Source organism: Odocoileus virginianus, chromosome 20, assembly GCF_023699985.2.
Source record: "Odocoileus virginianus isolate 20LAN1187 ecotype Illinois chromosome 20, Ovbor_1.2, whole genome shotgun sequence".
NCBI classification, from domain to species: Eukaryota; Metazoa; Chordata; class Mammalia; order Artiodactyla; family Cervidae; genus Odocoileus; species Odocoileus virginianus.
Window position 1 is genome coordinate 24641575 of NC_069693.1, and position 13631 is coordinate 24655205.

General features: G+C 42.7%; 1 protein-coding gene across 1 annotated transcript in view; it reads right to left on the bottom strand.

Annotated features, from left to right (window-relative positions):
* UTP4 (UTP4 small subunit processome component) overlaps nucleotides 1-13631 on the bottom strand; it is a 26118-nt gene continuing 12487 nt past the window's right edge. The window contains exons 7-17 of the mRNA XM_020881127.2: nucleotides 12310-12481; nucleotides 12108-12199; nucleotides 11014-11110; nucleotides 10199-10263; nucleotides 8837-8959; nucleotides 8299-8455; nucleotides 6395-6501; nucleotides 4962-5057; nucleotides 2757-2942; nucleotides 964-1074; nucleotides 1-197 (exon numbers count right to left, since the gene is read on the bottom strand). Coding sequence (XP_020736786.2) covers nucleotides 81-197; nucleotides 964-1074; nucleotides 2757-2942; nucleotides 4962-5057; nucleotides 6395-6501; nucleotides 8299-8455; nucleotides 8837-8959; nucleotides 10199-10263; nucleotides 11014-11110; nucleotides 12108-12199; nucleotides 12310-12481 — 1323 coding nt within the window. The 3' untranslated portion in view covers nucleotides 1-80. The remainder of the gene's footprint in view (nucleotides 198-963; nucleotides 1075-2756; nucleotides 2943-4961; nucleotides 5058-6394; nucleotides 6502-8298; nucleotides 8456-8836; nucleotides 8960-10198; nucleotides 10264-11013; nucleotides 11111-12107; nucleotides 12200-12309; nucleotides 12482-13631) is intronic.

Genomic DNA, 13631 nt, shown 5'->3' on the forward strand with positions numbered 1-13631 from the left:
TAAAGAATAACTTTGTTTTATTATCATGATTTGTGAAAACAGGGTAGACAGTTCAAGGAAGGACACAGACGGTGCCCTTTTTAGGTTCCAAATTTCTTCTTTTTGATGGGTGGTGGGAGCTGAGCAACGATGTCATCCAAAGGCCGTTCTACCGCCACCAGGGTCTTTTCATCCAGGAGATCCACAAAGAGCAGAGGCTGGAGAGAGATGGTAAGGTTCTCACCAGGAGTTAGACTCCAGGGCTCGTTCCCAACTGACTACTAGGGCCAAAAGGCTAGCCTCCTGTGAGCTGGAGGGGAGTAAATCTCTGATGAGCCTTCCTGCCCTAGAACTCCAAAGGTTGGGAGCTTTTATAACTGAATCCAGTCATTTAAGATTTTAGCAGGATTCTTCATGTTTCTCTGTAAAGAAGGTCTGTGAGCTTCTAATTTCTTAGGAATTTATGTCTGGAGCCTAAGCTGACAAATGGCAAGTTACAAATTACTTTAATTTAAAACACCTCCTCCCCTAAGAAATTCTGCATACCCCCAAGAAAATGTTCTAGGATTCAATGAATACCTGTTCTATCACAATGGAAAGCCTAGCCCAGAAAGGGGATCATAAATTCAATGACTTCCATTTGCTTGAAACTTATCTTGTGGAAGAACTATTCTCCACTGGAAATCAAATTTAAAAGCCCAGCTTTAACCCAAACAGAGACCCAACTAAGCTCCACCATCACTTCTCACAACCGACGTATTTCATTTTTGTAAAGTATGATGTGCCTGACTCTAATATACTGAGGCAAGAACAATTAGCTACAAACCTAAGGGACAAACAGCCTCAGAAAGGCAGCTTATTTCCCCAAACCAGGTTCCTGGCATGTACAATGAAGGCACTCTTGTCTTCCTCTTGTGGGACTTACTATATTTTGATAATATCACAGGGAACCAACCACTCAGAATATGATGGAAGACGTATTACCTTATATTTCTTAGAAATTTTAAAGGCATGAGCTGTGCGCCTCCTGATGACATCAGATTCGTTTGTGGGAGGCAGTGGGTTGTACAGTAAGGTTTTGTCATTTGGAAGAGGCTAGAAAGACAAAAATATATTGTTTAATCATTATTATTTTTTAAATTGGGCCTCTACAGACCAAAGGAGTCTAGTGATTTTTCAGGAAAACCCCATCTTCTAAACATCATATTATACACTTATTACCTCTGATTCTTCTTTTTTTAAATTAAAATATTTTTGACTGTGCTGCATGGCATGTGGGACCCTAGCTCCCTGACCAGGGACTGAACTCACATTCCCTGTGTTGGGAGTACAGCCTGGATCACCAGGGAAGCCCCCAACCTGACTTTTCTTACTTCAGGGAGAAAGCTGGAGCCACACCCCCAGCTCTACTGTGTTTTTATTTTATTTATTTATTTTTTGCTTTTAATTTTTTTTTCCCATTTATTTTTATTAGTTGGAGGCTAATTACTTTACACCAGCTCTACTGTGTAACCGGGGGAATATGTGGCAAAGAGAGCTCGGTACCCTATTCCAGCAAGATCCAAGGGCTGGCCTGGGGCTCCTGGCCAGTCTCGTTAGTAACACTTTGTGAGCCAGAAACAAACGGGCATGCAGGAGCGCAGCCTGTGCGGGCTCTGCTTTCCAGACTCTCTCCCAGACAGACAATGGGCTGGCCAAGTGACACAAGCCACCCCCACTGATGTCACGGACACTGGGAGAGATGACGACCCCTGGCCAAGCGAGGAATTATTTCACTTCTGACTTCCTTGGGAAATAGTTCTGCCCTTCATGAGGAAGTGGCGGACTTATCACCAATACTGGGAGAACAAAACAACTTGGGCTGATCTGGGTTGAGTTATAAAGACGCAGCTGAGTGGGAGGGGCCCTTCCTGTATCATCATCTCACAGGAGCCACTTGTCAGCCAGCTCTGCTTCCCACACCCAGAGCACGCGGGGCCCACGAGATGAGTGCCAGTGACACATCACGCACACCTCCTTTAGAGCCATCTGCTGCTTTCCCCGTGCTGCTCCCACCCCACCTTCACAATACACCAAACACTGTGTGCTGGCTGTGCTCTAAGCCCAAACTGCATTACAGGCACGGCCACAGCTCACACGGCTGCTGGGAAGAAAGTGCCTGCCCAGAGAAAGACATGAAATTTAGGGTGAATCAAAAGAGCAGCTGGCAGAGGCTGGAATCTGGAACAGAGAAGGAAAAAACGTTCACATCCCACCTAAACCACCGCCACGAAGGATGGAATTTTCCTAACTGGAGTTTTCTTGAGATGCTAACAACAGCTCCTCAAACTGGCAGATAGCGTGTCAGTAAACTCAACCCAGGGGGGGCACAAGCGGTCAAAACCCTAGCCTGTATGTATATCCTTCAATGATATCATGTCAGTCACCCCAGGGTACAAAAGAGGAAGTGACTGAGAGCCTGATTATGGCTACTTTCTGAATATGGACTTCATCTTTTTCCTACTTAATTTTATGTGCTCAGAGGCAGAGCAGGCAAATAGTCAAATCAGCAAAAACCAGCACACCAGGGCCTGCCCCTTCCCTCAGAGCCTCCGGAGACTGGGAAGAAAAATGAGGAAATCTGCAAAACAAAAAGCTCCTTCCCTCCAAAGAAGGTACCAGCAACCTTTACTCTGATTCTCCTTCCTCTAACTAATGGTCCTCCTTTGCTTTCAGAGCAAAGATTGCTAAGGAAAGCAGAACCCAGTGAGAACAGGAGGCAGTGGTGAAGGACTCACCAATGACTTGTCGATGAGGCAGAACATGTAGGTGTCGTGGAGAAGGATGTGCATTGGTCTCTTGGGATGAAAACTGATGTGTGTGATGGGAGTGTCCCTTTGGAGCCAAAGATGATGAAACCCCTGCTTCTGGACGGCCCGGCTCCATTCTGTGTACTGCTTGTCTGGGATGCTGTACTCAAATACCTGAGAAAGGATGTGACACAGAGGAGATGCAGGCTGGCACCCAGAAAACCAGAAGGTCAGCCCTGACCGGAAAAATAGCTATGTAAACCCTGCCTGGATCATATTCAGGATACGCATTTTCACTTTCTTTTTTTTTTGGTCACACCTCACAGCATGCGGGATCTTAGTTCCCCACCTGGGGATCAAACCCATGACCCCTGCAGTAGAAACACACAGTCTTAACCATTGGACCATCAAGGAAGTCTCAACTACTGTTTTTTGAAATAAAAACAATTTAAGGTAAATTAAAGAACAATAAACAATTCAAACAGCCCAGAAAAGTTTATATAGTGAAAAATCACCCTGCAATTTTAATATCTCTTTTCCCCAAGACAAAAGTAGCCTGTTGCTTATTTACATCTTTTCAGAGATATTTTATGCATAGAGTACACAATGTTCTGCGTGTTGCATTTTTCACTGAGCATTGTATCATGGAGACTGACTCCTATCAACATCCACACACGTCACTTATGCTCCCTTTGAAGAACACATAATAATAATCTATTCACTTCCTGGATGTAGCAGGATTTTTCTATCTGTTTAATGAGCACTGAGGTATTTCCAGTCTTTGGCTACTACACATGAGGCTGTAATGATTCTCTCTGTATCGGTGTCTTTTTTGTACAACCGAAAGCAAACACCTGCCGAGAACTTCTAGAGCTGGAACTTCTGAATCAAAGATGATGTGGATTAAAATTTTTTTTTATGTTTCTCCAAATGCTCTCTAAGGGGGTCATACTAATTTATGCAATATATGAAGTGCTGTCTCCTGGTACCCTCACTGCAGTGTGTGAGTAACCCTATTAATCTCTAATTAAACAGGTACAAAAAATTTCCCTCTAGTTTTAACAATAGAAGAAGTTAAAATGAGAGATTCCATTTTCTTCCTGTAATGGATATGTTTGTGTAAAAACTGCTAATCAAAGTAGCCAGCATCATCTGCCTAGTGATCTACTCAAGCGTGCTTCTTGGAGCCCTGCACTGAGATGGTTCAGCTTTTTAAAATGTTTCTGAATTTTATGATAATTTATAAAGTTCTATGTATATCTGTATATAATATTTATAAACTTAATAAAATTTATAATAATTTGGTTTTTAAAAACAGTGCTTCTTGGATCACATTTAATCTTTTGTATAATAGCTCAGTGAGGCAGGTATTATCAAGCCTATTTGACCAGTGAGGATTTATAAGTATTGATAATTCATGCATAATGTGTTCTGTAGCTCAGATATTCTACAGCTCTTATAATTATATTCTCATTACAACTTGGTATGGAAAAGAGTGGTAGATAAAGCACTAATTTTGTCCATTGTGTATTCTTGTCTCCTTTGTTGAAGATAAACTAACCCATTGGTGAGTGGGTTTATTTCTGGGCTCTCTAGTCTGTTCCATTGATCCATATGTCTGTTTTTGTGTCACTACCAAACTGTTTTGATTACTGTGGCTTTGTAGTAATGTCTGAAGTCTAGAAGGGTTATGCCTCCTACTTTTTTTCTTTTTCCTCAGGACTGCTTCAGCAATTCTGGGTCTTTTATGAATTCCATATAAACTTTAGGATTATTTGTTCTGGTCCTGTGAAAAATGTTGCAAGTAATTTGATAAGAATCACATTAAATCTACAGACTACTTTCAGTAGTATGGTCATTTTAACAATATTAATTTTTCCCATCCAAGAGCAGGGGATATCTTTCTATTTCTCTGAATCATCTTTGATTTCCTCTATTAATGTTTTATAGCTCTCAGCATAGAAGTCTTTCACTTCCTTGGTGATGCTTATTCCTAAGTATTTTATGCTTTTTTATGCTTTTTATGTGATTTTAAAAGGAATTGTTTTATGTGAAAGCTTTACTACACACAAGAGGAAACTACTTTTATATCATTCGGTATTTGCAAAGAAAAGCTCCTCCAAAATTGTCATTATCTCAGCTTTTTAGTTCCCATCCATTTGGAGGGAATTAGAAAGCACTGGGATCTCTTACCTGCTGGTCAGAATGAGCAATGACAAGGTTGTTGGTATTGGGTGCGATGCCCAGAGCAGTCACAGGGAAGTTGTAAGCAGGTACTGTGCAGTGAAGCTGGGGACAAATCAAAGACACAGGAAACTCTAAAATGGGATTCCATGCCACAGGAAAGACCGGATGGTCTAGGTCAGTAGTTTTAAAATAGTGTTCCTTGGAACTCAAAACGTTCTATTCTACGGAAGTTCCTGTAAACATCAGGTATTTTCCCAAATAATAAACTTTAATTCCATTTTTTTTAAAAGTGCAAGTTTAACTGCCAAGAAAAATGACAGCGTTCACAGAGGACTTGGAGGTAAAGCCTTCCCTGCTGTCTCTACACAGGTATGAACTGCTCATAAATACATCATTGAACAGGGGATCTACAGCTCTACACTGAACTTAAAAGAAATTAATGCCTGTACAGCAACCACATGCCAATAAAAATTAATTAAAAAAAAAGAATGCCTAGGCATTAATGGACATATATGTCCATCACAAGGCATGCGCACTGTTACACAGGAACACTTTTAAATGCCAGGCAAGGCTCGAAGAGCAGTACATGCTCTTGCCACAATGCAATGAAGATTAAGTTTAGGGTAATTCTTTTTCTTCTTTTGCATTTTCTTTTTTTACTGAAGGAGAAGTGCTTTACAAAGTTTTGCTGTTTTCTGTCAAACAACAACAGGAATCAGCCACAGGTATACACATGTCCCCTCCCTCCCGTCTCCCCCGCCATCTCAGCCCTCTAGGCTGATACAGGGCCTCTGCTTGAGTTCCCTGAATCACAGAGCAAATTCCCGCTGCTACCCGCTGCTACCCGTTTTACATTTGGTAATGGAACTTTCCATGCTACTCTCTCCATACATCTCAACCTCTCCTCCCCACCCCCACCCCCACCCCCCTTACGTTTAGGGTACTTCTTATCTGACTTTCAGATGAAGAAGACAACCTGTAAGGGAACATTAGTAATTCAATCTGGGGATGACAATATCATTGCTAATTAGTGAAAAATGTTTTCCTGCCATTCCTAGTTCTGTTTAATTTGAAAATATCTTGAGATTACAAGGCAAGTTATTGAAGGAAACTGTTTCTATCTACATCAATTCCTCTGTAGATCAGAGTTTTCCTCCTCAAAATACAGACAAAACCTGGATGTAGATTTTCATTACTCATAAATCCTTAACTTCAAAGTTCTGAGCACGAGTGGCTTCACTGTTTCTATTGACTGATTTTTAATTTAAGATTATACCTTTGGGGTTTCAAACAAGTAAAACAGGAAAAATTTTTTGTTTAAAACAAACAAACAAACAAACAAAAAGGCCAGTAAGTTTCCAGGTGCTCTCCGTCTTCCCTGAGCCTTGTAAGTGCAGGGCGAACTTCCCCTGCTCGCTGTGACCGAGGCCCACGCTCACCTTCAGCCGCCTCACGCTGTACACGAGGACACCGGCAGCGGCGCCCGAGGCAGCGAGCCAGGCGCCGTCAGGACTGACCGCCAGCAAACACGCCGACTGCACGGGGCCTGCGAGGACGCAAGAGCGGCTCAGTCTCCGGACTCAGCGCCACAGCCCACCCGCCCGCCCGCCCCGAGCATGACGGCCAGAGCCGCCTCAGTTTTCAGTCACACACAGCACAATTTCTTGACAGTTTTACAAATCAGTTCTAGGTGCTAATTTGTCTACTACTGTCATTTAAGTAGCCATCCTTCATGTAAAGAGGAGCCAGAGAGAGAGAGACCGGAAAGCAGCGCCTGCTCGGGAAGGAGCTGAGCTCTCAACTATGAGAGTGAAGCAGAGTAAGAGCTATCACCAGAATCTATACCTCTGAAGTCCTTTCCTATCAGATGTTTTTAATCAAAGTTACAAGCAGCAAATTCAATAGGTCTGGGGCAGATCTTTAACTTACAAGTGCCTGCTACATATTTAGCACTAAGGGAGCATGGGCACAGATGAGCCATCTCTGGCATTAAGAGAATTTTAAACCAATGTGGCAACATGAAGATTCTTGTGGGATAAAAATCAGACAGTGATGCAATATGCCAAAGTAAGTGCTGCCTATAAAACATCCCCAAACAATGAAAAAGTTTTACAACTAGACATAAACTGGATGCTAAAGGATAAGTGAGGTGGGTAGAAAAGGGTGGCTAACACTGTGAGCCAAGTGACAAGGACAGGAAAACAGAGGTTTGAGGGCTGTGAAGAAACCAGCCTGACCATCAGAGGAAGATGAGAACGGAGGACAAAATAAAGTCACATGCATAATGCAGACCACAATTTTAAATGAGTGCTAAAGGCAAAGAATCTAAGGTAAAGTGCTAAAGGTAAAGAATCTAAGTTTCCTAATAAAACCACATACAGGTACTCAATAAATACTGTCAGTTTACTTCATCTGACTCCTGATTTGTATGTTTCTTTTCCTGTTTGCTTCTGGGGCAGCTTATGAGCAGTGAGACTTTAAGTTGATTTTAAAAAGTTGATTTTCCAGGGACTTCCCTGGTGGTTCAGTGGTTGAGATTTCACCTTCAATACAGGGGGTGTGGGTCTGATCCTTGGTCAGGGAACTAGGATCCCGTATGCTTGGTGGCCAGAAAAGGCAAAGCATAAAACAGAGACAATACTGTGGCAAATTTCAGGGGACTTTGAAAATGGTCCACATTAAAAAAAAAAAAATCTTAAAAGCTGGTTATCCATACAGATGGAGTCTAAATAACGGTGAAGTCATTACAATCCTGGATAAGGGAGAAAAGAAAAAAGACCCATGGGAAGTACTAAGTTCTTAACAGTCAACTCACTAAAAGTTATCTACCCATAGTCACACATTCACGCACACTGATGTTCTCAAAACATACAGAAACATAGTCAAAAACATTCAGGTACTGAAACTGTATGCACAAGTTCATCTTTAAAAAAAAAATTAACAAACCCAAAATTAACATGTCCAGAAAATACCTACGTACAAGCACCTCCTAGAAATATACACAGATAATAATGGTGGTTATCAGGATCACAAATGATTTTAAATTTCTTCTTGCTCTACTAACAAAACTCCAAGAAGCATGATGAAACTTCTCTGGCCCTAAATAAGGAATCAAAAACCCAGCAAGAAAAGAGTAGGTGTGAGCAACACTTCATATCTCATCAAGCGGTTTCACTTGCCAGGTATCTCCTCCTGCTTTAAATCGCAGATACATGAGTGAGTGTGTAGTTTTTGCAGGGCTGAGAGGAGCATTAGTGAACCCCCAACAATTGAGATTTAAGTGGAAAAATAGAAACATCGGAGACCGGCAACTCTCTCCCGAGGTCAGGTCCTAACTTCTCACCTGACTGGGGCTGGAAAGTATGCAGGTGCTTGAAGCCTCCTTCCAGCAGCCGAATGACATGAAGAGACCTTTGATTTGATGCCACAAAGAGTTTTGTTGAATCCTCAGAAAACAAAATCTGGAGGGCAGAGCGAAGGAACACTGGCATTTTGGAAACCTTGGGGGAAATATTGGTAAAGGTCAAAAGGAGAGAAGTTAGATCCGAAGCCCATAAAAAATTACCAGCGCCAAGCTCACATCACATGAGTACTTCCTATCTCCAAGGAGGCCCACTGGCCAAGGGCCTGGAACACTGACGTGCCTACTGTAACTCCTCCACTCCCCCCGTTATCTCCTCAAAAGCCTAACCTTTTACTGCCATTTTGTGACATTTACCTACTCCTCCAAAAACGTAATTTTAAATTTGGCAATAAGAGACCATTCTGTAATAGTCTTCTCACTGAACAAGGATTCACATCCAGAAAATTTCCACTTCACACAAAAATCACCCACTTATAAGGTTTCTTCTTATTCAACTAGACCCTGGGTTATCACTTACCCTTTGCAGGCTTATGTTGTCATGTTCGTAATTCAGTCGATAGAGAAAAAACCGAGAAGCTGTAGAACAGGCTATCCAACCACCACATGGGGAGATAGAGCTGCAGATAATGTTCTCAGGACCCTGGCAGAGTGAGGAAGCAGGACAAACGGTCATGTAAAACTTCATACAAGGTTCACTGTGACATGGATCCTCAAGCTACTGCTACCTTGAACCCACAAATACCTACACGTAATCCCGACAGTCATGTGCTGTGCATCACTATGATTATTTCACAGGCGGAGCATCTGAGGGGTGCAGCTTTGATTCCCAGAACAGAGGTCTCTGAATAATGTCAGCTTATCACAGCCCTTCGCATACTTCATAGGTAGCTTCCTACTAAACCTAACTCTAAAAACCTTACCAGGCAGGCGTTGAATGCAGGGGAGCTTTGGAAGCCTGGTGACTTGGGGGCTGGTTTTCTGTTTTGTTAATGACAACCTGATTTAAAGACCTCTAAGAAATATTAAGTGAAAAAAAATTTGCACAACACAGGAAAAGTTTAACAGTTGTTAGGATTCAAAAACTCAAAGAACATCTAAATGTAGGTAAGGGGACTTCCCTGGGGATCCAGTGGTTAAGACTCCATGCTCCCAAATCAGGAAGCACAGGTTTAATCCCTGCTCAGGGTACTAAGATACCCCATGCTGCTCAGCATGGCCAAAAAAGGGAAAAAAACATGTAAGTATGTATGTACACACACATACATATTCTCATACGCAGAACAAGGTCGGGGAGGATATATAGCTAATCAATTAACAGCAATCACTTCAGGAAGGGTGACCAGAATTAAAGAGCTGGACAGAGATATGAACTATCACTGTTGTCTGAATTCTTTATAGGAAGACTGTAATTCACAAGTATTTGTGCAACTGAAGATGTTTTAAAAGGAAGATACCAAAGCTGTTTGTATGGCATAGTCTCATTAGTATTGAAAGAAAGGATATATACACATACACACAGGTGAACATTTTTTCTAAAAGAAACCATTGGCAGCCATCATCTCTGGGGGGTTGGGGGTTAGAAGGAGGTTCATTTTTCACTGCATACTCTTTTTGCATTATTTGAATTTTTTAAGAAGATGCATATTATCTTCATAATAATACCAAAACAAGAAATATCAACTTCTTATATTCATTCATCTAATAAATTCTGAATGCCTGACTTATAATCACAGGAAACCCAATTCTGTTGATATAGTACTTCATTTAAATAATTTTAGATTTTACAGTTTAGGATGTCAGCTAAGGACCCCCACCCAAATTTAGAATGGGAAATATGTTCTGGATTTCAGAGTCTGAACACCCAGTTCAACTTCCTTACCTTTGTCTTGAGGTGAAGTAAATGATCTGCATTTTTAGAGAGTGGAAGGGTATCCCCATTCTTTCCTGGAACAAGAAATATCTCTGATATTTTCCTTCCCAAACGAAGGCTATACAAATGTGTTTTTCTTTTAAAAAGTCATTCCTGGGTAGAATGGAATCTCTACTACTGGGAAATCAGAAACATGTCTGACAGAGTGAGCTCAGAGTTTTCTGGGAGTATGTATATGAAAAGAAGAATGAGCACTTTCGTAGCCTCTCTGTGGGGCCCCTGAATATGGCCACGGCACACACTCTTCTCTGAAGCTGCTCCCCACAGCCAGGCATGCAGGTGGGTGGAAGTGAAGTTTCAACTTCTTTTGCTCGTTGTGGAGCCTAAAGCCAAAGCCTCTATTATAAAACAACAGCACCCACACACGTGTGTCATATCTAAGGCCATGAGGCTGTCACCCTGTAAGATCTGCATGACCTTCTTTTTCATGAAGGCCTGTCACAACTCAACATGCAAGTCTGTCATTTTTCAACAGCCTGTTCTGATCCCAGTCCAGCCAGGGTGAACTATTCCACTACCCTGGCCTCCCCTATACCCTGCGGTGCACTGTACAGAACTGCAAACTTTCCAAAGATGATTTGGTGTCCAGCTTATGATTTTAACACTCTGAGGAACTCCTCTGCTGTGTGGATGGGAAACCGTAAGGATGTCAAACAGACAGAAAAATAATCGACTTCTGTTTTTCCATAAGCAGAATTTCAACTGCAATTTCTGGCTTCTCTCTCCCAGTTTTCTTGTTGCGAAAAAACCTTCTCCCAGTTTACCTGTTGCAACTGTGGATCCCAATCGCCAGAGTTCCAAGTGATGAGCAAACTGGAAGAGGAGAAGCTGCTTCTTTTTTGCACAGGAAACGAGCCGTCGCTGTACCCATCCAAGAATCAAAAAGACAGAAACAAGCTGGGGTCATCTAGTGCAGCAACACCTCAGAACACTTTTACTGTTGAAATCCACTGACTTGACAAGTACTTCCTGAGTACTACCACACACCAGGCACTGTCACAGTGGCAAATAAAAACCTAGCTACTGGGACTTCCCTGGTGGTCCAGTGGTTAAGAATCCACTTTTCAATGTAGGGGATGTGGGTTCAATCCCCGGTCAAGGAACTAAGATCCCACATGCCAGGGGGGCAACTACTGAGACCCCGCTCTGCAGCCTGTGTGCTGAAACGGGGAGGCCCGTGAGCCACAACAAGGATCCAGCGCAACCAGACGGACAAACGAAAAACCTAGCAGCTGCTCTCAAGCTTAGTTTAAAGGGTTGATGTAAAATTAAACAGGCAATTACACTAAAGGTGCAAAGAATTTTAACACGGCTAAGCACAATATGTGATGAAAAAAAGGAGAAAGGATATTTAGTTTAACCCCATGGCAGTACAGACAGGAGCCCAGACGAGGTTCACTGGTAAAGATCACTCAGGAAAGAAAGCGGGGCAGGACGTTCCAGGCAAACACGTGGCTCAGGAAACATCTCAAAGGTAAGAGAGCATTGCGGGGAGTAAGGAGGAGTCCTTCAGAACTGCCATCCTGGGTGGGGGTGGGTGTGCAGGTGCTGCAAGGGTGTGAGAGCAGAGGTGCGCTCTCTCGTCCGCATCAAGACCGGTGTCATGAGCCACCCTAAGGAAGCAGGTCGTCATGAAGGCAACGAGGGCCAACCAAAGGTGTTTAAGCATGGAGCGATGAATATAAGTTGCTTTCTGAACAAATCTTTGCCAGAGACTTGTCTGAGAAACATATGGAAGAAAGAAGAAGGCAGGTAACTATAGAAGACCTACAGATTCGCCTAAGAGTGAGTGGTGCTGTCTGTGGGACAGATGGACGGGGAGGTGAGAAGGCGGTGGGGGTTAGAGGATGATACTCACGTGGGGAAAAGTGATTTTTCGGAGAGCAGCATCGTAATTCTTTACCTCCACCTTCTCCATCAGAGGACGAATAACTAAGTGGGTGTCGGTGCCTGCAGTGAGAAGGACAGGGGAAAAAGCAAAGGAATTAGAAAAAGCTCCGCATGAACATAACTGGAGATAGGCAGAGTAAAGAAGCAGCCAAGCGGAGCGCAAAACCCACCTCCAGATATCAGTGCGGTGGGGCTGTGAGCCACGGCTCGCACGTCGTGGGTGTGATGCTGAAATGGCTTCGTCCGCACCCACTGCTTCTCGCTGCTGCTAGAAGTCACAGAGACCAGCTGAAAATGGAACACTGTCCCCTCGGCTGTGCCCACCACGAAACTGTCTTCTTGCTGAGAAAGGAAATCATCAAGGAGGTACATTTGAGCAAAACAAGGCCCAGTGTTAAAATAAGGTTTTCTACCTGGAAAGCTTACGGGTGAAAATGCCCAGTATGGGGGAAAACGCCCAGAACTGGGGACGGGAGGTTGCAGGGGTCTTTTTTCCTCCAGGAGCTAACAATTCCATGAATAGGTAACAACACGCCCCCTACTGACAAAATTAATACGAAGTACTTTAAATTTAATAATGCTTTCATATAATGCAAACTGGACCTCAACAGAATAGCAATAATATTGGGCAAAAGAGGAAGGGCCTCAAAAGAGGCAGCCAGAAGACAGAAGTTCAGAAAACCCTAAAATTCACTGTTCTTTTTAGAGAAGCAAGGGCAGGCTGAGGAAGGGAAGTGGCCTGATCAATATCACAAAGATGAAGGTTCCCTGGTTCCCCAGTTTAAGGCTCTTTCTGGTCAGTATGTTTAACACAGGGATTCCCGTTAAGTTTTAAAAGGTCTTGCTGTGTCTACAACCACTTTTTAAAATTTCTCTAAAATCATTTTCATTGTAACTTTTTTTTTTTGCACATAATTCTGAGTAAGAAAAAAACAAAACAGGATACTTAATAGGGTAGTGAGAAAAAAATCAGGAACCTGGATCAGTAGTTAAACCAGTCAAATAGTGTAAAGAGTAGGTGAACTGGTCAAGAACAGTGAGATGTCTGAACACATAAGAATGGAGTTGCTGTCAACTACACACTGTGCTAGGAACTTAAGTCATATCATCTCTAATCTTTCAACAGCCTGAACGCTAAGTATCATTTGCCCCATTGGGAGCAACTGTAAAGGACTGCAATGAGCATAGCAAGTCCTCGTCAAGGGAGCCCTTTGATTGTTCAAGAGCGGTTTCACAACTCTACAAACTGTGAAAGGCTGAGAGTGATGCAAAAGGTTCTCTTGCATAGAGATGCAAAGGGATTCTGCTGGGTAGAAGGCAGTGGATGACTGCCCTGTGGACAATGAGTTTGCAACAAAATCGTAAAACATTTCACCTTCCTGACGGCCTGACATACCTGTGTTCTCTGACTTCTCCCTTTGAGCTGCTTGTGACATCTTACTGGCTCCCTCATTAATTCATGCATTACAGAAAATCTTGGACATACGGTCAT